Below are 20182 nucleotides of genomic sequence, written 5' to 3'. Positions count from 1 at the left end.
TTAGAAGCTTTAGTTATTTTATCCGGCTGTTACATTTCCAGAATCTACACACGTCTAAGAAGTCTCAGCAGGTCTTGCAGAGGTCATATGGAGGCACACCACTCTTAGAAAGACTGCGTGAGCAAATAAAGTATAGTTGAACAGTATGAAGCAGCACTGAGTGTGATCTCCTGCTATCGACGCATCAAAAACAGACACGAATCATGGGTTTTAAATAAAGATTGTCACCACATCCACAAAAGCAAGTTAAAACTTTAAATACTAACACTAAAACACGAAATAAATACATTAAAAAAAAACACGATCCAGAAATGTTACTAACTCCTATAAGCCCCAAAGAGTGAAAAAATAATGGATCATCGATCACACTAAAGAGAGAGAGAGAGAGGGGGGGGGGGTCTGGTTTATTATCAGGACACAGTTTAAAAGGCAGCATCTATGCTGGCATGGTGGTGCACCAGTACATGTGGAATGGGTAATATGCACATCAGTGAAGGCTCCATTAATGCTGAACAATAACGGGTTTGAAGCAGCGCATACTGCATCCACACAGCGTAATGTCAAACCACATTCTGTGCATAATAAAAACAGCATGGCTTAGAAGAGTGTGGGTGCTGGATCAGCCTACCTGCAGTACAGACGTCTAACTCAAAGAAAACATTTGACTTTGGAGGATCTGCTGAAAAGGTTACAAAGTAATAATGAACATCTACTTTCATTTCAAAGCAAACGAAACCAAATAAAGCAGCAGAAAACATGCCAAAACTCTTTTGGAAAAAGGAGTATTTTACATATCTTCATAGCTGGGTTGATGAGAATAAAAGCATATGGCTTTTTTAGCCTTCAGCATGCTGTATTTATTATTTACTTGTGCTTCTTTGCCTCCAGAGAAACCAGTAATGCAGCGTGTTTAAGGGGTTGTAAAGCTGGTGGCAAGAGCTTTACTCTCATGGTGTAACATTTTATTTATGAGCATCTGCCATAGAGCATGAAAATCCAGTAGGAATGTGAATCATAACTAATAGCAGCATCAGAGGTTTTCTGAACCTGCTGTGACTGGAATTCTGAAAGGTCAGACGGTGATCGCTGGTCATTTTCCCCGGTACAGAGGTCAATCTGCAAACAGAGACAGAGGTTTGCTTCTGTCTCTGTTTGCAGATTGACTTGGTTACTAAAGTGTGGTTACTGAAGCCTAGAAAGAAAAGCCAAATCATTCACCTCCTGTGAGTCACACACAACACGGTTTGAGCTAATCCCCCAACTGTTCTTTCTGATACTTTGTACCTCTTTTCTGTGATATCCTGGGAAGTTCTGTGTTGATATTGCAACAGTTTTCAAGGCAAAGTGTTAATGTTCATCCTGTTATCTAAATGTCTGCTTTAGCACACTGAGGAACCACATCTCTGACCAACTGTTTCACCTGCAAATGAAAAATCCCCTAAAACACATTAAAAAAAGAAGAAAACACAGCGTAAGCCTGAGGCATTACAACTGGAAAGCAGCACATTGATTCAAGGCCTACATCCTCAGTGATCTTATCACTATTTCAAACTTAATTGCTTCAATAGTGGTTCGGCAATTACCTCTGAAAATCTATAGTCTGTCATCATAGAATCATGTTTTAATGGGAATTTAATTTTTGTCTCGATAGTAAACAGCCTTTGTACCTTAGTGTACTGTCTGTCTGCCCGTGTTAGTAACTGCAGACACTTGTTTGCCTTATCGGCAACTGAAAATTATATTAATAGTGTTGCATTTCAAATGCAGTGTTTCACCCTCATTGCTCAACAGGCTGATGCACCATGCTTACTGTGAAAAAATCTGACATGTAGAAATGTAGAACAGACCAACTCCCTACCAGTTATGCTTAATAGTCTAAATTTGTGCTTTCCTGGGTCAGCAAACTCTGATTGTATTCTCCTCAGTTGGCTTTACTGGTGTTTGTTCCACAATTTTCAACATTTTCATATATGGTGACTTCAGTGAATCTTTAGAGCTCCACTCTGTTGAACAAAACAGGCCTGTGCAGCCCGGTTTCTCTAACGGCCCCCAAAGTCTCTTATTTAAAAAGCATTATGTTTGCTGGTGTTGGGAGCATGAGTAAATAGCTGACGACCTTCTAACTCATGCAGCAATGTGATCTCTTTTGGATGCCTATTCCTAGAATGGACTATGCAAAATGCGGGATCAGTTTACACCTCTTGTGCCTCTGGTAAGTTGAGGGCTGACAATCATATTGGGGAGCAGTGCTTTTCCAAGCAAGGTCAGACCCCCTTCTAACTCCTCACTGGGTTCCACTGGGCCCTTTGGGCAACACAGTTTGCTGAGGAGCATGCAATTGGCTTATGTGTAGGCTTTGCCATGACTGATATTTAACCACTCTGTGGGGTAAAGATAGGTTTAGTTTATCTCCTCTCATGTATAGTGCATATTTTATTTGTAAATCCCACAAACTACATTTTCTCCTGTTAATGTCCCTCTTTCTTCTCCAGTTTTCTCTATTTTGCCAACATCCTTTGGCACAAAACAGCAAGGAAAAAAAAGAGAGGTAAAGGCTACAGTAAGAATCAAATAGAGCTGTAAATATGAGGAGTCACAGTGGGCCATAAAATGCTATTCGCAGTCAGTACACAAACAAAGGGGCTGCTCTTCTTTCAGAAAGCAATGGCTGTTGAGCAGCTGGAGGAAGATCACATGGTATGCAATAAAGAGACAATCATGCTATTACATCCTAACATAAAACCCATTTCTGTTTCTCTCTGGCACACACAAACATACATAATATGATCAAATGCCCACCAGTTTAGAGCCAGAGGAGTGGGCACAAGTGGGCAGCAAATCACTAGTAAAGGAAATCTGTTTGGCCTCTCTTTCATGGAATGGAAGCACTTGAGGCCCAGCAGAATAAGTGTGGCTGTTCCCACTGTAATTACATGTGGTTTTCTGGATTCTAAATATAAGCATGCGTAAAGTATCTGCAACCATTTCTCTACTCCTTGCCCTGTTTGTGTATTAATGAAACCTCAAGCATTCTAACATCAGGTTTCAGGATGAGGAAAAGAAAAAATAAGCGGTGTAACAATAGATGAGAGCCAAGAAAGTAAGAAACCTCAACAGGCACAGCCACGCAAAACTGAAATTGAAATATTTTCTGTAAAGACATCACGATTTGGCCTAAAGGGTGAATTTGTCAAGAGGAAATGACATCAAGACAAAGTATCTCTCAATGATTTCAATGTCCCAGTGATTTCAAGAATATTTATCTGTGCAGCTGATTCAATATGTCACAGTATCTGTAGCTGAGACTGTGCTCACTATCACCCTGAAATATGCAGCCATCGGATGTGACTAGAAGAACATTATGATGGATGTGCTCCTGTACAGAGTGGTAGATGAGGAAACACCTCAGGGAAAACAGAGGGCTTGAATGCAAGGCATACACTGGAGCGATCCTCGGATTTAACTGCGTGGAAAGCAGCAGAGGGACTAAAACTGTTCTCAAGTCTGACTTGTAATCTCACTGGCATGTCAAGAGAGATGAATGTGCATGTACAGTATACACACAATTAAGAGTGGAGAGTGCTTCTCTGTATGGCTACGGTGTTTGCATGGGTTAAAACAACAGTCTTTTGTATTTATGGGGCATTTTCCACCAATGAGAATACACTACACTTGTCTGACTTCTGCTGGACATAATTTGCCATTACATCCACGTGTAACTACGTTTTTTACACGAGCAACCACGTGCGATCTTTGATAAACTCTTTTCTTTGTAGACAATTCGTAAAATAGATTAAAACAACACATTTGGAGCGACTGAAAGAGGTGACTCTGGATTCACAAGTCTGCTGAACAATGCAGAGACAAGGAGATGCTGTCAAACCTTTTCAAGCTTTCTATATTTGGTTGTTATTCAGTTTTAACATTCACTTCCCAATTTTTCCTCAACAATCTACAAAACATCCTCCATCACGACAAAGCAAAAACATATTTTTGGAGTATTTTGTGAATTTATTAAAGAAAAGATTGAAATATTATCTTTGCACAATTATTCATTCTTAGAACTGAAGTATAATGCATCCTATTTCCAGGTGTTTTTTTTACAACTGTCTGTAATTGAATTGACTGAACATGATAAAGAGGGTACACATCCATCTGAATATAGTTGTTGGTGTATGTCAGAATGAAAACCAAAAGTACAAAAATGTTCAAGTTCAGATTGGAGGGTTAGATACTATAAAACTTAAACTTTAGTAGTCATCAAACCTCTACAAGGTTTGATGACATGAGTAATTCGAAACATTTTACCAACAAGTCACAGGACTGATTTGACTGTCAAAGATGGATACCTCAATAGAAAGTGTGTCAAGATTTATTTTCTTTTCCCAAGAAAAGGTTGCAGCTGCCCTCGCTGTGTAAGGGGTTTTAATCACAAAGGGATCAAAGGGTTTGAAGAGTTACATAAATGTGACACTTCTGTTCTTCATTTTTAGGGAACGCTCAAATTTGATTTTTCATTTATCATAAGATGAAGAGTCTGATACAGCAAATTGGATCAATCTGACTGTAAATAATTGAACAAAACAATATTCTATAGCACAATTACAAATAAAACCAACTTCGTTCTGATAGCCTTTATTTAATCTATTTACAAAGAATACAAAACTTTTCTCATCAGTAAGTCAAAACAGTCGCTGGAGAAGAACGCCCATCAGACAAATCAGATTGGCTGCTGCTCCATGAGAGGTCCAATGTGACTCAAACTAAAACTTGAGTTAATCGTATCACTTGTGGTGAAGTTCGGTCCACTTGGCAGCTTCTTTGCGTCCTTGTTTCAAGCCCTGAGGAGAAAAAAAAAACAAACAAACAAAGAAAAAGATGTTAATGTGACCCTTTTAAAAATAATTCCACATTTACTCCTGAAGCTGACAAGAGACTCTTCAAGCTAAGAAGATTGGATACGTTAATAAATCTGTTATAGGCCATAACAGACAAGCTAGACTCAGTGCACATACCAGGTAGTATCCTGTGTGATATCCACTCATATACCAGGATATGAGCACACTACCCAAGGCTTCGTCGTCCACCATGTCAAGACTCAGCGGTGGAGGTGGAGGGATCATCTGAGGAAGAGAATGCAGCTATTAAGCCAATGTTTGATTTTATTTTACCACCAGGATGAACAAAACATTTCTTTTAAAATAAAGCTTAAGACTGAGCGCAATACTGAAGATCTGTTGTTTTCCTGCGTAGTGAAATTTGGACCTTTCCTGTAAGTCTGTTCTCTTATGTTACGTCTGCTTTTCCATGCTGTCTAATAAATTCATCCAAAATTTCTGTCACTTTTCTCATCCAAATATCTTTTTGCCCACTTTCTCTCAGCCAATAAGCTGATAGTCCCAGGTCTTTGAAAATAAATACAATTCTGTCACTGGTTTTCCAGATTGTTCTTTGTACATTCCCCTCTTCCCCATCTCCCCTTCATTTGGCTTCATCACAGTCATCTCAACAGTCTCAGCTGTCAACTCTCATCTCTAGCATATAGACCCCAGAGGTCCCTGCTCCTATTTCCTGCCTTTATCTGGGACTATGCTGCTCGTGCAATGTTTTGTTCCAAAGGCTCTTTTATCATAGAAATGTAGTTTTTCAGAGCCCAAAGAAAATGCTCTCTGTTGTAGCCTCTGCATTTGTCATCATTAGAGTACAGATGGAGTGTTTTCAGACTCACGGGTGGACCAAAAGGCATCATGGGAGGCCAGGAGGGAGGTATAGGTGGACGGCCAGCAGATTGCCTGCTCTCGCCCTGAGCAGATAAGCAGGAAACATACAGTGATACGATCCAAATATTACTTAACAGTACCCCAGATAGCTTTGTATGAAAGAGGAAAGCTTCAACAGCCCTCTCAGTGAATTTAATCATAAAATTACTACTGTATTCCAGCTCATGTAATTGCAACAACTGTCAAAGAGAAAAGAACCATTAAGACAAATGCAAGTTAAATTTATTGCAATCCAATTGCACTGCAATAAATGACAACAACTCTGAGTAGCTGTTGTTTATAGTCCATTTTCATTTATCACATTGTAAACAATTTTACTGCTTATGTTTAATTTTACTGACTGTACCAAAGAGCCAACCTTCTTGCAAAGGTCCATTTTGTTGTAATTTTGTAGGAATACATTAAGAAGTAAGCCCTCTAAGTAGCATTCCCTCTTACCTGTCTGAAGGTATGCATGGGAGGTGGACCTGGGGGAAACCCACTGAAGCCAGGGGGCCACGCAGGAGGAGGGTCTTTGGGAGGCTTGGACTTGTGGGCTTTACTGTGCGAGTGGTGTTTAGGTTGGTGTGGTGTAGTTGACCGGTCACTCTCCTCTGTTGATGATTCTGCCTCATTTACCTACAGATGGCAGAAAAAAAAAATTATATATATATATATATATATATATATATATATATATATATATACACAGACTTGAAAATGGAATACTGACAAATTTCAGGAACGTCTCACAAGAATATTCTGAAGCACTAAAGAATAGATACAGTAGTTTTGTAGTCAATATCATTTACAAGCCGAGCAGGATGCGAGTGCTATCCAACTTAATCCTTTCCTTTATTTAGTGTTAAACAGCCATTTATCACAATTATCATCTGTGCAGATGTCTTTGAGTGATTCAACAATTACATAATGCCCCAATAAATTTGGATAGGGCCAAGTTTTGGGAGGAAAATAAAGTTAATTTGTTTAAACTCTGGGATTCACATATTTGCTAAGTCAAACACATAAGTGTGTTGAGCTCTCACAGTTCAACGCAATAAGCAATTCAATGCGAGTCTCATTTATTCAAGTCCAGTTCAATGTGAGAGCAAAAATTCACAATTCAATGTCATATTAAAGGTGTAAATGCCAAAATGACAAAGCAGCTGATCGGTTAAAAATATGTAAGTGAATAGTGGAATGTTGGAAAAGAGGCCTTTTTCCTTAGATACTCAAACCAACTCAGGCTTTTATAAATTAATATAAAGGGATTTTCATTCATAATATTGCATTTTTGCTGTCTGAACAGGACACGTGTTTACTTACAGCATGAGTGAATAATAAAACTGTGACAAATCTAAATAATGGCTGTAAACTACTTTACCTTGGCATTTGACTCTTCATCAGCCTCAGAAATTTCTGATAGCAAGTCCTCCAGGTTCTGCTCCTCTTCATTGCCATAGCCTGTAAAAACAACTATACAAGTCCCCCTCTTCTGGTCTATGGAGGAAATGGTGGCTGCATACAGCTGGCCATCCTCTGACCAGTAAGCACCACAAGAGTCTCCAACCTGCCACTGTGATGGAACGGAAAAATGCCATTAGGGTCAAAGTATAAACACACTGTGCGTTTTTAGTGAATCAAGATCAACGAAATGTGTCATGAGGCAAATTTTATATTTAGCCTTACAAAACAGCTGCATTCTTAACACATTTCTAAGCTACGGAGAAAAGCTCTTTCATACAAATGTGCTCATTTTAGCTAATATTTCTAAGCCATATGAATCATTTCTCACTGGACTGGACATAACTTCAATGAGTATCCACAGAATCGCATGGATAATTTACAACTACTTTTATTTCTTTCTGCAACAGTAAATCAGATTAGTGAAAATATTTTTGAAATATAAATTCAAAGCTGAAAAAAACCACTTTTGCCACTCAAATATATGACATAACAAATCATTACCAATAAAGAAATGGCCAAGAAGTTTTGTCTCATCTGTTTGAACGAATTCTCTATCTATTCTAAGGCTTTTTTAGGCTATATTTATTCAGAAATATAAGAAAATAACGCAAAATGGTTCACAAACTTTAATTCAACAAAAGATTACAAATACCTACTTAACTTATTGAAAATAAATCCTGTGTAATACTACAGCTTGTAAAAAAAATATATATATATACATGGGAGGTGTAAAAAAATTAAAGAAAAAGGATGTTTTCAGCTCTACAGCTATATCTCATTGAAAACCAAATATCCAAATATGATGGAACTACTTTAATACTACAAATAATTAATATATGGTCATATAGATATTTTAGCATTCGATGACTTGTTTTTAGGTAGAATATAACATACAACAGCAGCTATTTAGCTGTGAGTTATCTTTAGGGCTTCAAAGCTGTTCTGTACAAACTTCAAACTTGCCCAGTAAAAAAAAAAAAAAAAAAAAAAAAGTTGCTAAGAGGTGACAAACCTAAAATATATTTGAGATAGAGCTTTGGGATTCTGACACGTCCTCCAAACTGAAGCTGCTCTGAGAAAATATGTGACATGAAGTGAAAGGTCTCTGTGAGCTGGCGTGTTATTATCCCAACATGAAAATGTTTTCGTTTATACTTCACATCACTGATGTTCATCCCAAAGCTGACGCTGAACCCAGTGTTAAAAATGATTACATCTTTCCTTTAATTGCGTGTGTACTTTTTGTTCCACTTTCCAAACCTCTTTGTCGGGCGGTGCATTGTTTCTTTTCCGGCTCTGATTCTTTTTGTTGTTCTTGCGCTTTTTTCCTGGCTGGTTTTTCTTGGAGGCTTGTGGCTCTTCGTCGCTTTTAAGGGCAGTCTGTCACACAAAGCGAGAGCTGAAACATAAGCGGCCATCGTGGACAGTTTCATACGCTGAAATTAAACCAATTTACCTTGAAGGAGGCGACTGCCTTGTCGTAAGCCTTTATCAATGCAGTGTCGTCCCAGATATCTGAATCATCACTCTGAAAAAAGAACAATGAATTTAGAGCCCGAGTAGGCGACAGACATTTTAGGACTAATTTTCCGCTTAACAAACGAAAATCAACCCGATGGGATGCTAAAAGAATGCACCTGTTCTATATCTGTATCTCTGATTCGACCTGTTTACATTTCCTTTCTTTGCACTATATTGTCAGATATTGCTACAGTGAGTTGGGGCATTTGTTTGCCGCTATAATTAAATATGTGCGACGTGTGTAAATGACGTTGCATTAAAACAAACCACTGCCTCGTCTCATGAAATACATTAGTTGTGCTGCGTGTTTCTGGTTCTATAAGTTTCACGTCCATTTCGTCTTTGTTACCCAACTTAGCCGAGGCCAACGTTGGTTTGTAGCTTAGCCTCCTAGCTCACCACCTCAAACACATAAGCAGCCGCCGGAAGAGGGTTCATATGTGTAGCCATGCTATGCTTGAAGGTGAGTTCAACTCGCCTGTCCAGTTCCGCGTGCAAACAGTGTTTCTTGCGATCCATTCGCCATGTGAAAATGTTGAATTCTAAGCTAACTTTGGCTAATTTTGCAACAACTACCCAACAACATGCGTCGGAAATGATGACCGTGACGTCTATATAATGCGACGCTGTGGTTGGCTTGGCAACGGCGACTGCTAGACATCGCCTTTAATTTCCCCAAGACTTGAAAACGCAACAGCTGAGGTGGATTATTGTCAGAATCATTGCTTTTTACTTGGAAAGACTTTCACTGTGTTGCTCGTGATGACTGAGTCATCTTTCAGCTCTTTGGGGGCACAACTTGTTCTCGCTTCATCCAGCGATGAAAGTCACCCACCAGAAAACATCATTGACGGGTGAGCGTTGCTTTTAAGATGGTCGTTTTTGTCAACACGTCTTTGAAATGATAGTTTTTGCGTTTGCAGGATTAAAGTAAATTTGAGTGCGTTTATGTTGGTGTATGTTTGTTCTTTTCCACCAGAAACACCAACACGTTTTGGATGTCCACCGGGATGTTTCCTCAGGAGTTTATCATTCGCTTTGCTGAACCCACGAAGGTTTCTGCCATGACATTGGACAGCTACAATGGTATGGAGACAATAGTTAAAAGTGAACACAGATCAAATGTAGTCTCTGCATTTGACAGAGATGAAGATGAGATTGATCAAATGCTATCGCGCTGCTACTTATTGCAAACACTACTCGTTGGGAGCCTTCAGTTTTCCTGCAAACCAATTCTGAGACTGCTCTTGGCTAATTTGCCCCAAAAGTATGTTTAAGGTCTTAGTGATGAAAGGACTGAGTGCTATTCCCAAAACCCAAACTTGTGCACATGGTGGATTTTGATATAAGCTTTGAATTATAGTCCTGTTGTAGAAGTCAGTCTTTTTAGTATTAGTCTGTCTTAGTTCCTTGATCCATCTCTTTACATTTGAATTCAGAATTTGCTAACAATTATAGTATTGTGCAAAAGCCTCAACCCTCATTTCTTTATATATGATTACCAGTGGCGGCTGGTGATTCAATTTGTTGGGGGGGCGCAGTTGCGCGTGACGGGTCAAATAGCACCTCACAATCAGAACACAACACACAAATTCTAAAAACCACCTAAACTAGACCATTGTTCAAGGATTAATACAATTAGAGAGATACTTTGGATATTGTTGACCTTAAATAAAGAGTTTTGGGACAGAATAGATAAAGAAATATAGGCTACTGTAATTAGAATAGACCACATGTTACACCATCTAAACACCAGTCAACTAGATAATTGTTAAACTATCAATACAGTTAGAGACAGACACTGGGTTGATCAAAAATGAAGAGTTTTGGGGCAGAATAGATTCAGAAAGTAGGCTACTTTAATGAAAATAGACCATATGTTATACCATAACCACAACATAATAGTAGGGAAGGACGATGGTTCTGAATTTCCTTTTCTATTGCAAAATGTACAAATATTCAGGAAAACAAAGACCGGCGCTTCCTCGGATGCTTGCTTGATGGACGTGATTGATTCGATGAATTGTCCAATCACGTTAAGATTAAAAATAAGGAAAACTCTGCCATTGGTCTGGGCGCACAGAGCTGCGAACTAGAATAAATTTTTCATGCGCCAATGAAAAGCTGCCTCTGCTTGTTCGCGGTAAAAAAGTTTGCTAGCTCTCACAGACTCCAGTGTTACCGGCGACCACCTGGAGGAGGGCTTTATATCCAATAGCAAATAGCAAGCCTATCTTAAAGTCGAAAGCATTTAATGGTTGCTGGCAGTGGCATGTAGCCTACAGCAGAGTCTATCACACCACTGCACGAGTAAAATCGCAATGTACAAATGTATAATTAATTTCATATTTGTTATGGTTGATTCACGGGAGGGGCGGCGCTCTAGCGCCCTCTATTGACCAACCGCCACTGATGATTACTTAAAACATACGTAGACATACACAGTATACAGTTTATAAAGAGAAAACAGAAACGTTTGCACTATTCTAACAAGCTAGAAAGTGAATATTCTGAATATTCTTTGGTATTCAGCCTGAATATTCTTAGACAAGCTTTCTTGTAATTACTTCAGCTGGTAGTTCTTCAGGTTTCATGATGGACATTTCAAGGCATTTCTTTGGATGCTGCCTGCCTTCTATTCCATTCACAGTCAAGATGATCCCACACTTCAGTAATGTTTACGTCTAATAGTTTTTTTGGAAATCATCTTGTTCGTGCAAAAATGTTTTGTCAGTCAAACTGTGTTAACTTTTTTGTGGATGCAACTAAAGAAATGGGAACAAATGACTTTGTGACAGGCTGCCATTAACAAAGTGCCAAAAGATACAATTTAAAATTGGTTCTTTGCTTGGTTGTCTCTGATGTACGGACACAACACTGGTTCACTCCTTGAATTACGTGCCTTTTGTGTTTGAATGATTCATAGGTCAGGGTTGATAGAAAAAAAAAATTCTCTGAAAATGGTCAGGTACAAAGAATGAACTGAAAATAAGTGAAAAAGCAGCCACTGTCCAAAGAAAAAACAATGTGAAAGACCTTCAGGAAGATTGGAGAGCTATTGTTCAAGACCACTTTAAAAGGTTACAAGAAAGTCAGGCTCCTTGAAGGCAAAATATAAAGAATGAGGGGTGGCTCAAGACTTTTGCACGGTGCTGTTGGTGAATCCATTATTCCTCCTACCCGTGTAGCTTTTCCAGTACCACTGACTGCCAAAGCTCATTTCTTCCTCGCAGGGTTACTTAGTGACAGATTATAGTTAAACAGGATGACATAATCACATTACAAAAAATGTAACAACTGTAATCAGCCCAAGTTTGGTATGAAAAACATGTAATTAGATTATAGTTACATTGCCACTTACATTATTACATTACATCATTACAAAAAGTTTTTATGGCCTCCTGATTAATAAACAGCTTTAAGATTTAATTTAGGCTTAAACTAAAGGAAGAGCCTTCTACATAGTGAAGAAGCATACACAGTATACACTACGCCTGCACATCTCCACTTTAATAATATATCTACTTCTGTTTTTGTGTTTTACAGTCAAGCATCTCCTGATAGAAAAGAATACCTCACCGAGTGCTTCCTGGTTTGAGGTCGTCACGGAGAAAGGTGAGGAGCGCAAAGACCGACATTATTTGTTTTCATGCTTAATTTCAAGTCCACATCAGTGAAACTGAGATTAACAAACCAATTGGTTTGCAGAACTTGAGTGTACAGAGGGGCATCTTCAGTCCAATGCTATTTCAGTAAGTTGAAACAGAAATACTCATTCAAAAACCTTTGACCATGTTGAATCAGAATTAGTAAAACTATTTTCTTTTTCCCCCTTTCTCTTTCAGCTTAATGAAAGCATTGCAACCCACCTTCGTTTTATCATCACCTCAGGATATGACCACTTTGTGTCAGTGCACAGAGTCAGTTTAAGAAACTAACACTCTTAAAGGGTTTAACATTTGTATAACTTGAGGCATTATTTTGAAAATTAATAAATGTATATATCTCGAAACAAAATGAATGCAATCCTCTTAATCTTATAGGCATGTTGTATACAAAATATGTGGTATGAAAGTTGTGGAGCATTATGAAATTTGGCTTCTTCATTCCAAGATTTGCTTCAAGCAGTTTTCACAGTCTATGATGACATACTGCACTGGACTCACTTATTAGGCTTTTTATTCCCCATTCAGCTCTTCCTGCTAATTTCACAAGCTGATAGTTGGCAAAGCTTTAGAAAAAAAGAGTCAGATTGTGTTGAATGGCTGGAATTACAAAGGAAGTTCCTCTCTGCGTGAGAGATAGAGTTAATTAACAATTTTATGAGCGACAGCTTAAATTGGCATTTGTACAGCAGCCCCCACCACCCCTCAGACATTCCCCCATCATGGGTAATGTTGCTGGGGGGTGGGGAGGTGAACCAGATGGCTTCCCAGCCAACCAACGTGTGTCCAAAGGTTTCTGGCTTCTTTACATAAAGCACTCTAGCCACCTCCAGCATTTATACCTCTCACACACACGCATGCACACACACAAACACTGACTCCTTTCTACCTCCATTGCCATTTGAACTTGTCAGTAGCGAAGGCTTCAGCAGTATTCGAGGACCCTTTGGGACTCCCTCTCCAATTACTTGCTGGCTGCAGTGGAGCTTGGGACTTTGCAGAGGCTGTGTTTGCGAAAGCTTGGTCCGCATACAAGGCTTTGAGTGAAACAATAAAATATGAAATACATGCCTGAGTAACTAGCCCCCCGATAGTTTAGACCAACTAATTGCTAAGGGGTACGAATGGGTTATAGCACATTTGTGTATGTGAGTGTGTAGTGAGTAATGAGGGCAAGGTAGAAACTGATACAATGTTATTGACTCATTCATTATTTACTGGTATGGAATATTTACCATAATCTTAGGTGAAGCTTTGGCTATGAAATGAAGTGCAAACTCCTAATTCATAGGAGCACAATATTCTTCCTACAATAGCTAAAATGGATGTATCACATTTGTTTACTGTGAAAATAGAAGCAGAGATCAGTTGCCTTCATGTTCGGCAGGTTTGAAATGGCACATCCCCATTACTAATGAATTCAGGTCCTTTTGTGTTTAACTGTCAGCCGATCAGGAGAATCTCAGCAGGATATGAGTGCGTTATTATCATGTCACTGCAGGCCAGGCAGGTCTAAATTATCCCCCACTGTCCTCTGACTGCTGTCCAATCACACTGGGACATCTGCTAGACCAAAAATGTATGTTCAGCTGAGTCCATGAAAAGATATGCTTGTCATAGCCTTCGCAAAAAAACCCACTTCTTTAACACTACAAGGCATAAATGACAATTACTGATCTGATAAAAAGAAAAAAGAAAAGGTAAAACTTTGGCAGCACATGCAACACATCTATCATAATCTGCAAAATGAATATTTATTGCAGCTTTTTTTGCTATTAAAGCCTTTTACAAATGGTTGTGTAACCATGGCATGACTCACATGAAAGGGTCTGTATGTAGTAAATACATTTAGGAAAGTACTGTATTGGTGATGTTTCTCATGGTTATTCTAAGGAAGAATCCCCCACCCACACAGCTCTGTTATTTACTTTCATGCCAAACCATTTCATGTTATCTGCTCGGTATAGTCCCCCTTTCTAATCAGTGACAGAGGCACACGGTCCAACAATGGGCCTTAATTTGATTTCAGTGTTGATTTGGTCCCATCAGCTCATTTATGACAGAGGCCGAGATGCAAAGGGCTCTTGTTAGGAAGGAAACACTGTCAAAAGGCAGAAATTAGATAATTAGACAGGAGAGGAAAACAATCTTATTTCAAATAATAATCCCATTATTTAAATCCAAGATGAATGGGGAATGGTAATGAGCGATGGACAAAGAGTGCAGCTGAAAGCTTTGAAAGAGCTTGGATCCTGAATTTGTTTGACAAGTTGTGTTTCCCAAAAATTTTTTATCTTATATTCTAGATACAATGCCTCTATACATGTAAAACTGCTGTGAAATGCCTGTTATGATGTGTAATAGTTTTTGCCCAAACAAACTATAAATCAAAATAGAGTTTTAGTTGTTATTCAAAGCAAGCATTATGTAAATGTGTCCAATGTTCTAGCACACTTGACGGCTCATTTTTTATTTTTTTTTAGTACAGCTTGAGCCTCAGTTAATAGACGATGAAGTCCCTTTTGGGAAAATGGTTTTAGAGTTAAGTGAGCAGCAACACATTGATACAAACAGTTGTGGCTTTTTAAATTACCTCCATGTTTGTCAGTACTTTTTTGCCTTTTTTTTTTTTTTAAATCTCGGCACACATGCTGAGCACTGAGGCTTTTTTGCCAAAGGTGTGCTTTGACTTTTTGTTGTCTTTTCAGATTTCAACCTTTTTCAAGCAGCAGTATCATATCTCCTTTATCTACTTCCCTATTTTACCACCTCCCTGTGCTAAAGCTTGGGGATGCAAAGCACTTACTGAATCAGTCACTTGAGTTTGAGTACCACTGGTTACACCATCTCAGCTCCACTCAGACTGTTTGCTTTCAAATCCCCGCTGACTTTTTGAGGTAATATAACACAATTGTGGGTAGCTATGCAATCTAAAGCATCCTTGTGAACAGACTACCACACATTCTTGATAAACACAGTGTGCGTAAACTTCTTCCAGCGTGTCTGTGAGTGTTGACTGGGTGGAGCAGTTGTACTTTTGGCTCACAAACTACTTTGCCCTTGTGGGATGTAAAATAGCTCAAACAAAGAAGATCTTAATTGCTGGGGCTTCTGTTAGGAAGCATTGTTTTCCACCCTGGAGCACTATAATCTGACTCTCACAAAGTGGGATAAACAGTTTAGCGAAGCAGATAGACATAACTGAGGGATCGCCCTTCATTCCCTTCCCGATTCTCAAGACATTTATATTTGGTTTCTCTTAGAGGAATTAACATGGAACATTGATAGGATTGATTTTAATCAGTTATAATCCGAAGTTTGCTTAAATACAAAACACTTGCTTTTCACTCATTAACATTTTAATGGCTGACTGTCTTTGGAGAATTAGCAAACAAATTTGGGCAATCATGTTAAAGAAATAAACTTTCACTGGGAATGAAATGGTATCAGAATTGTTATTATTCATATTAGGAATACAGATGGCACCTGAATAAATACTGGCTTTGGCAAAGCCTTACAAGATAAATGTACTAATCACTGAAATCTTCTTTGATCTACTCATCTGATCTTCTTTGATCTTGGCTAAAAAAAATACAAAAATGTCATTGCATACATAAACTGCACTTTTGTCTGTTTTTATCTTGAGCTTGCACGAAAGGTGGAAATGCATGGCGGCTTAACATAAAATTTCTTATATGGGTGTGGCAACTGAATATTCACAGCTTAAGATTTGTGCACTTTTTTTAAGACTTCATTGTTTAAAAATGCTTTCCATGCTCAAACCCACTTAATGTGGAACAGTGTGGGAGCATACAGTGATATGAATACACAGGGAAAAGTGTAATAAGGTTTAGAAACCTCCACCCATAATACATTACACCTCACTGTCATTTTGTCATGCTGGAAGAGACCAGTGCTGAGCGATTATCATGCTTATCATATGTTACGGTCACGACACAGAAAAATCAGTGGTTTTCTGACTTCTAGCAGTTCTCAGTTAGTGTGCTAAAACTACAATACAGCATGATTTGAACAATAATTGTTCATGTTGGACAATATGATTAAATAAAAAAAAAAGAATTATCATTTGAACATTAAATAACTATTTACTTTTAAACATATAAGAACAGTGTTATCATCAGTAACAGTTTTCAGTAGTTTTGCTTTTTGTGGCCTTAATACAAAATACTCTAGGTTATGCACATTCTAATAAATAATCCAAGTAAGATGCAAAGTGACAGTGATTGAATCCATTTTGTTGTCATGTTGCATATTACAATGGGAATGTGATGGGGAAAAAAACCGTCACAGAGCATGTGTGTGACTCCCCCCTTCAAATCTCAGTGGCAATGACATCATCATAAGTTTGTAACCCTGAGCTGTATCCCATGTCCATACTCAGCTCTGTTCGGCTTTCCAGCTCAGCTGTCAGCTCCTTCAGGATCCTCTCCAGGTCTTGGTTCTTCTTGTGCATCTGCAGGTAATTGATCTGGAGCTGCTTCTGGTATTTGATGACCCTGTCTTTCTCCTTGTTCCATGTCTGCCTCTCCTGCTCAAAGTTGCTGGCCAGCCTCTCTTGAGCGTTCTTCTCCTCTCTTAGCTGCTGCTTTAGTCTCTCCACTTCTCTGTGGAGTGATCCAGTGGTTATGTGTTCCCCGTTCAACACCTCCTGGTCCTGGTCACAGGAGTCTGAATCTTGAATTGGTCTTTCCAAGTCCTGAGTTTGGGAATGGACGTCAAGCTCCATACTGTGCTGCAGCCTGTGGTCTTTGGCTGCAGCCAAATCCTGTTTCATTCCCACAGAGTCTTTTTCCAGCCTGCTCACTTTCTCTCTCAGAAATTCAGCCTCGTTTCTTTTGCGCTGGAGTTCATTCTTGCACACCTGAATGAAATGGGAAGTATTCAGACACAGGCAATGATTGATAAGATTATTGCCATTATCCCTGTTACATTACATTACATTACGGTCATTTTGCAGACGCTTTTAACCAAAGCGACTTACAATAAGTGCGTTCAACATCGGTAGGCAAAAGAACTTCAGGTCACAAGAAATCATAAGTGCATTTCCTTCCAATACCAAACAGCTAAGAGCAAAACTAGTGCTAGAGTAAGTGCGATAACCAACCAGCCTCTCATCAACTGCACACCAGTCACAGCGGGGTGGGGATGCAAACCCTGGTTCGGGTAGGGGAAGAAATAAAAGAGGTAAGAAAAGCAGGAATGGGATGCAAACCCTGGTTCGGGTAGGGGAAGACATAAAAGAGGTAAGAAAAGCAGGAATGGGATGCAAACCCTGGTTCGGGTAGGGGGTAATGAAAATATAGAGGGTGCCAGTGGTGGAGGAAACAATAAGTGCGTAGGGAACTAGGACGGCGCAGGTGCTGTCCTAAGAGGGCGGATCAGTTACATCATGGAAATTGAGAACTCTACACTTGACAGTGTGGAGTCAAATCCAACACATAATTGTAGGCATCCTTCCTAGAAGTGCCTTATAACCACTGTCGGACTAATTTATACATGTCTCTGTTTGAACACCACTGTGACACAAATATCAGCGGACTAACCTCAACCTCTATGGTGCAGGAGTGGAGTTTGTCCTTGTCGTCTTTACTCTGCGTCTCAAGCATCCCCACTTTTGCCATGTTTTCCTTAAGTGATGATCTGAGGCTGACAATCTCATTAAGCTTGTGGCTGACATCCGCTTGGCACTCTCGTAGTTGCTGCTTCAACAAGGAGATCTCTCCTGTCTTCTGACACACCTACATTTGGACGCAGACTACTATTAGCATGAAACTATGAATGATTGTCTGTGATATGTACTCCATTGGGCAGATAAAGAAAAATTAACCATTGTTGTCCTGAAACTGGTGTCCCATTGTATATCAGCAATTAAGAATGTTTAACTTCAGGTTGATGCTGCTCTCATATTTGAACCAAAATACATTTTTGCAGTTATGTTTTGGAGTATCTTCTGTAATCACATAACCTGGCAAGTAACTGGTAGGTGTTAACTTGACTGTGTGCAAATAAAATTCAGCTCTGAGTGGCTGAATAAGGGACAGTATGACTTTAGCAAAATCCATTCTCCTATAATGTATGGATGCACATGTCTCATGGAAGTTCATACAACTGTCATGAAAAATAATCTATTTATTCATGTCCTGGAACACAGATTTATTCTTTTTTTGGTCTACATTTTGTAAAAAACTGAAAAAAAAGAGCATATATGGAGGCTGGATGAGTTTGGTGGTTGTGTTAAAAATATGGATGACAGCCAGGACACCCAAGCTATTACTGACCCTGTTCTTTCTACACTTATCTTAGTTTGAATTTAGTTGCTGTTTAATTAGATTTTGGCTTGCTCTACCCTCTCTGCAAAGTACACACAACTCTGAGCAGAAAAGACACCTCCAACTTAAATACATTCCCTGGAAAATCGTGCAGGGTGTCATTAGAAAAGGGGAACGTTGTGTCTATAAGCATGACCACAGCGATCGTCATTTCATGCCAAATTTTTGTTGTCACCTTTTCACTGCACGTGAAACTAGCTGAAATCTCTTCCTGAACATCACAGACCAGCAATTTAATCTAGCTCATGCCTTTTTTTATTTGTTTTAGCAGCTTTTTGGACTCCATGAACTCTCCATGGATGCTTTTCTGTCTCCATTGTTAGATGCTCCATTGTGGTCGCCAGTTGGTTTCCAACTAGGGTTTTGCTTTTACCATATGAACCCTCGCGCACCCTGAGATCCTCCGGCACTGGCCTTTTAATAATCCCCAAAGCTAGAACACAAATTTACGGTGAGGCATCTTTTCAGCACTATGGCCCCATCTGTGGAATAGCCTGCCGGAGGAACTGAGGGCCGCAGAGAGTGTTGCTATTTTTAAAAACAGGCTCAAGAGCCACCTATTTAATTAGGCTTTTAACTAATGTCACATTTATACATGCATTTAATTATTTTAGCCAATTTATATTTTTAGCCCTTATATTATTTTATTCTTTTTACTTTTTACGACAGAGGTCATTTTAGCTCTTTCCTATTATTATTTTATTTTATTTATTTATTTATTTTACGTTCTCAGCCTTTATAGTTTTATGTTCTTATTCCATATGTGTCTGCGTGTGTGTACATATGTCTGTTTGTGTGTATGTGCTGGGGTAGGGACGGGGGCTGCTTTTAAACATTTTGTGCTACATTTTAATGTATGAAAAGTGCTTTATAAATAAAGTTTGATTTGATTTTAATGTGAATTTCTTGTTGAAAGGTAGTTGAAATCAGACCATACGCATGTATGACCACCTCTGTAAAAGATTAGGTTTAGTTCTGGAAGCATTAAGATGTGTGTTAACACAATGCCAAAGAAAGAAATGTTAGGGTTATAAGGCCATTTCCACACTATTTGGAGTCCATCATTCTACAGAAGTGGACATTCCAGCAAGTTAACACCAAGGTAGAATATGTAATGCACAGAGAAACTGGAAAAAAAACCCCTAACAACTACATTTCAGACCGTACAAACCGTGTTGTTGAATGTTATTATATGGCTTTTTATGCTGAAAGAACAGCATAGATTAAAATTTGTAAAGCTGTAAAGCTGCAGTGTCAAAGTCCAGGGGTTAACCTGATTGAAATGTTGTCTTGGAATCAATATTATAAAGAAGAGTTGGCCAAATCTGCTAAAAAAATATTTGTGACAGACTGAAAGCTTCATACAGAAAACAATTACTCAAAGTTATTGCTGTCAGAAGAAGTTATCGAATTATAGTGT

The 20182-nt window shown here is 38.9% G+C and overlaps 3 protein-coding genes across 6 annotated transcripts in view; 1 reads left to right on the top strand and 2 right to left on the bottom strand.

Moving 5' to 3' along the window:
- Nucleotides 1-4619: 4619 nt before the first annotated feature.
- On the bottom strand, nt 4620-9372 carry smn1 (survival of motor neuron 1, telomeric). The gene is made up of 8 exons (XM_075468720.1): nt 9226-9372; nt 8683-8754; nt 8487-8606; nt 7144-7335; nt 6219-6398; nt 5729-5803; nt 5016-5123; nt 4620-4841 (listed from the first exon to the last, which is right to left on the bottom strand). The coding sequence occupies exons 1-8, from the start codon at nt 9271-9273 to the stop codon at nt 4785-4787; spliced, it is 852 nt and encodes a 283-aa protein (XP_075324835.1). The 5' UTR covers nt 9274-9372; the 3' UTR covers nt 4620-4784.
- Nucleotides 8493-16113, top strand: hspb11 (heat shock protein, alpha-crystallin-related, b11). The gene is made up of 5 exons (XM_075468721.1): nt 8493-9601; nt 9727-9833; nt 12294-12362; nt 12456-12499; nt 12593-16113. The coding sequence occupies exons 1-5, from the start codon at nt 9510-9512 to the stop codon at nt 12683-12685; spliced, it is 405 nt and encodes a 134-aa protein (XP_075324836.1). The 5' UTR covers nt 8493-9509; the 3' UTR covers nt 12686-16113.
- The window catches only part of lzts1 (leucine zipper, putative tumor suppressor 1), a 21494-nt gene continuing 13495 nt past the window's right edge, over nt 12184-20182 (bottom strand). For all 4 annotated transcript variants that reach the window (XM_075468716.1, XM_075468719.1, XM_075468717.1 and 1 more), the window contains 2 exons: nt 17977-18171; nt 12184-17294 (listed from right to left, as the gene is read on the bottom strand). In XM_075468716.1, coding sequence (XP_075324831.1) covers nt 16746-17294; nt 17977-18171 — 744 coding nt within the window. In that variant the 3' untranslated portion in view covers nt 12184-16745. The remainder of the gene's footprint in view (nt 17295-17976; nt 18172-20182) is intronic.

Source organism: Odontesthes bonariensis, chromosome 6 (genome assembly GCF_027942865.1).
Source record: "Odontesthes bonariensis isolate fOdoBon6 chromosome 6, fOdoBon6.hap1, whole genome shotgun sequence".
NCBI classification, from domain to species: domain Eukaryota; kingdom Metazoa; phylum Chordata; class Actinopteri; order Atheriniformes; family Atherinopsidae; genus Odontesthes; species Odontesthes bonariensis.
The sequence above is the reverse complement of the archived record's forward strand: the minus strand, read 5'-3'. Positions and strand labels throughout refer to the sequence as shown.

Excerpts from the sequence above, each read along its gene's own strand:
- hspb11 (XM_075468721.1), top strand. The coding sequence starts at position 9,510 with ATGACTGAGTCATCTTTCAGCTCTTTGGGGGCACAACTTGTTCTCGCT. Across the intron at positions 12,363-12,455 it reads TGAGGTCGTCACGGAGAAAG|AACTTGAGTGTACAGAGGGG; the intron begins GTGAGGAGCGCA and ends ATTGGTTTGCAG. Across the intron at positions 12,500-12,592 it reads TTCAGTCCAATGCTATTTCA|CTTAATGAAAGCATTGCAAC; the intron begins GTAAGTTGAAAC and ends TTTCTCTTTCAG.
- smn1 (XM_075468720.1), bottom strand. The coding sequence starts at position 9,273 with ATGGCGAATGGATCGCAAGAAACACTGTTTGCACGCGGAACTGGACAG. Across the intron at positions 6,399-7,143 it reads ATGAAGAGTCAAATGCCAAG|GTAAATGAGGCAGAATCATC; the intron begins GTAAAGTAGTTT and ends TGCCATCTGTAG. Across the intron at positions 4,842-5,015 it reads ATCACACAGGATACTACCTG|GGCTTGAAACAAGGACGCAA; the intron begins GTATGTGCACTG and ends TTTTCTCCTCAG.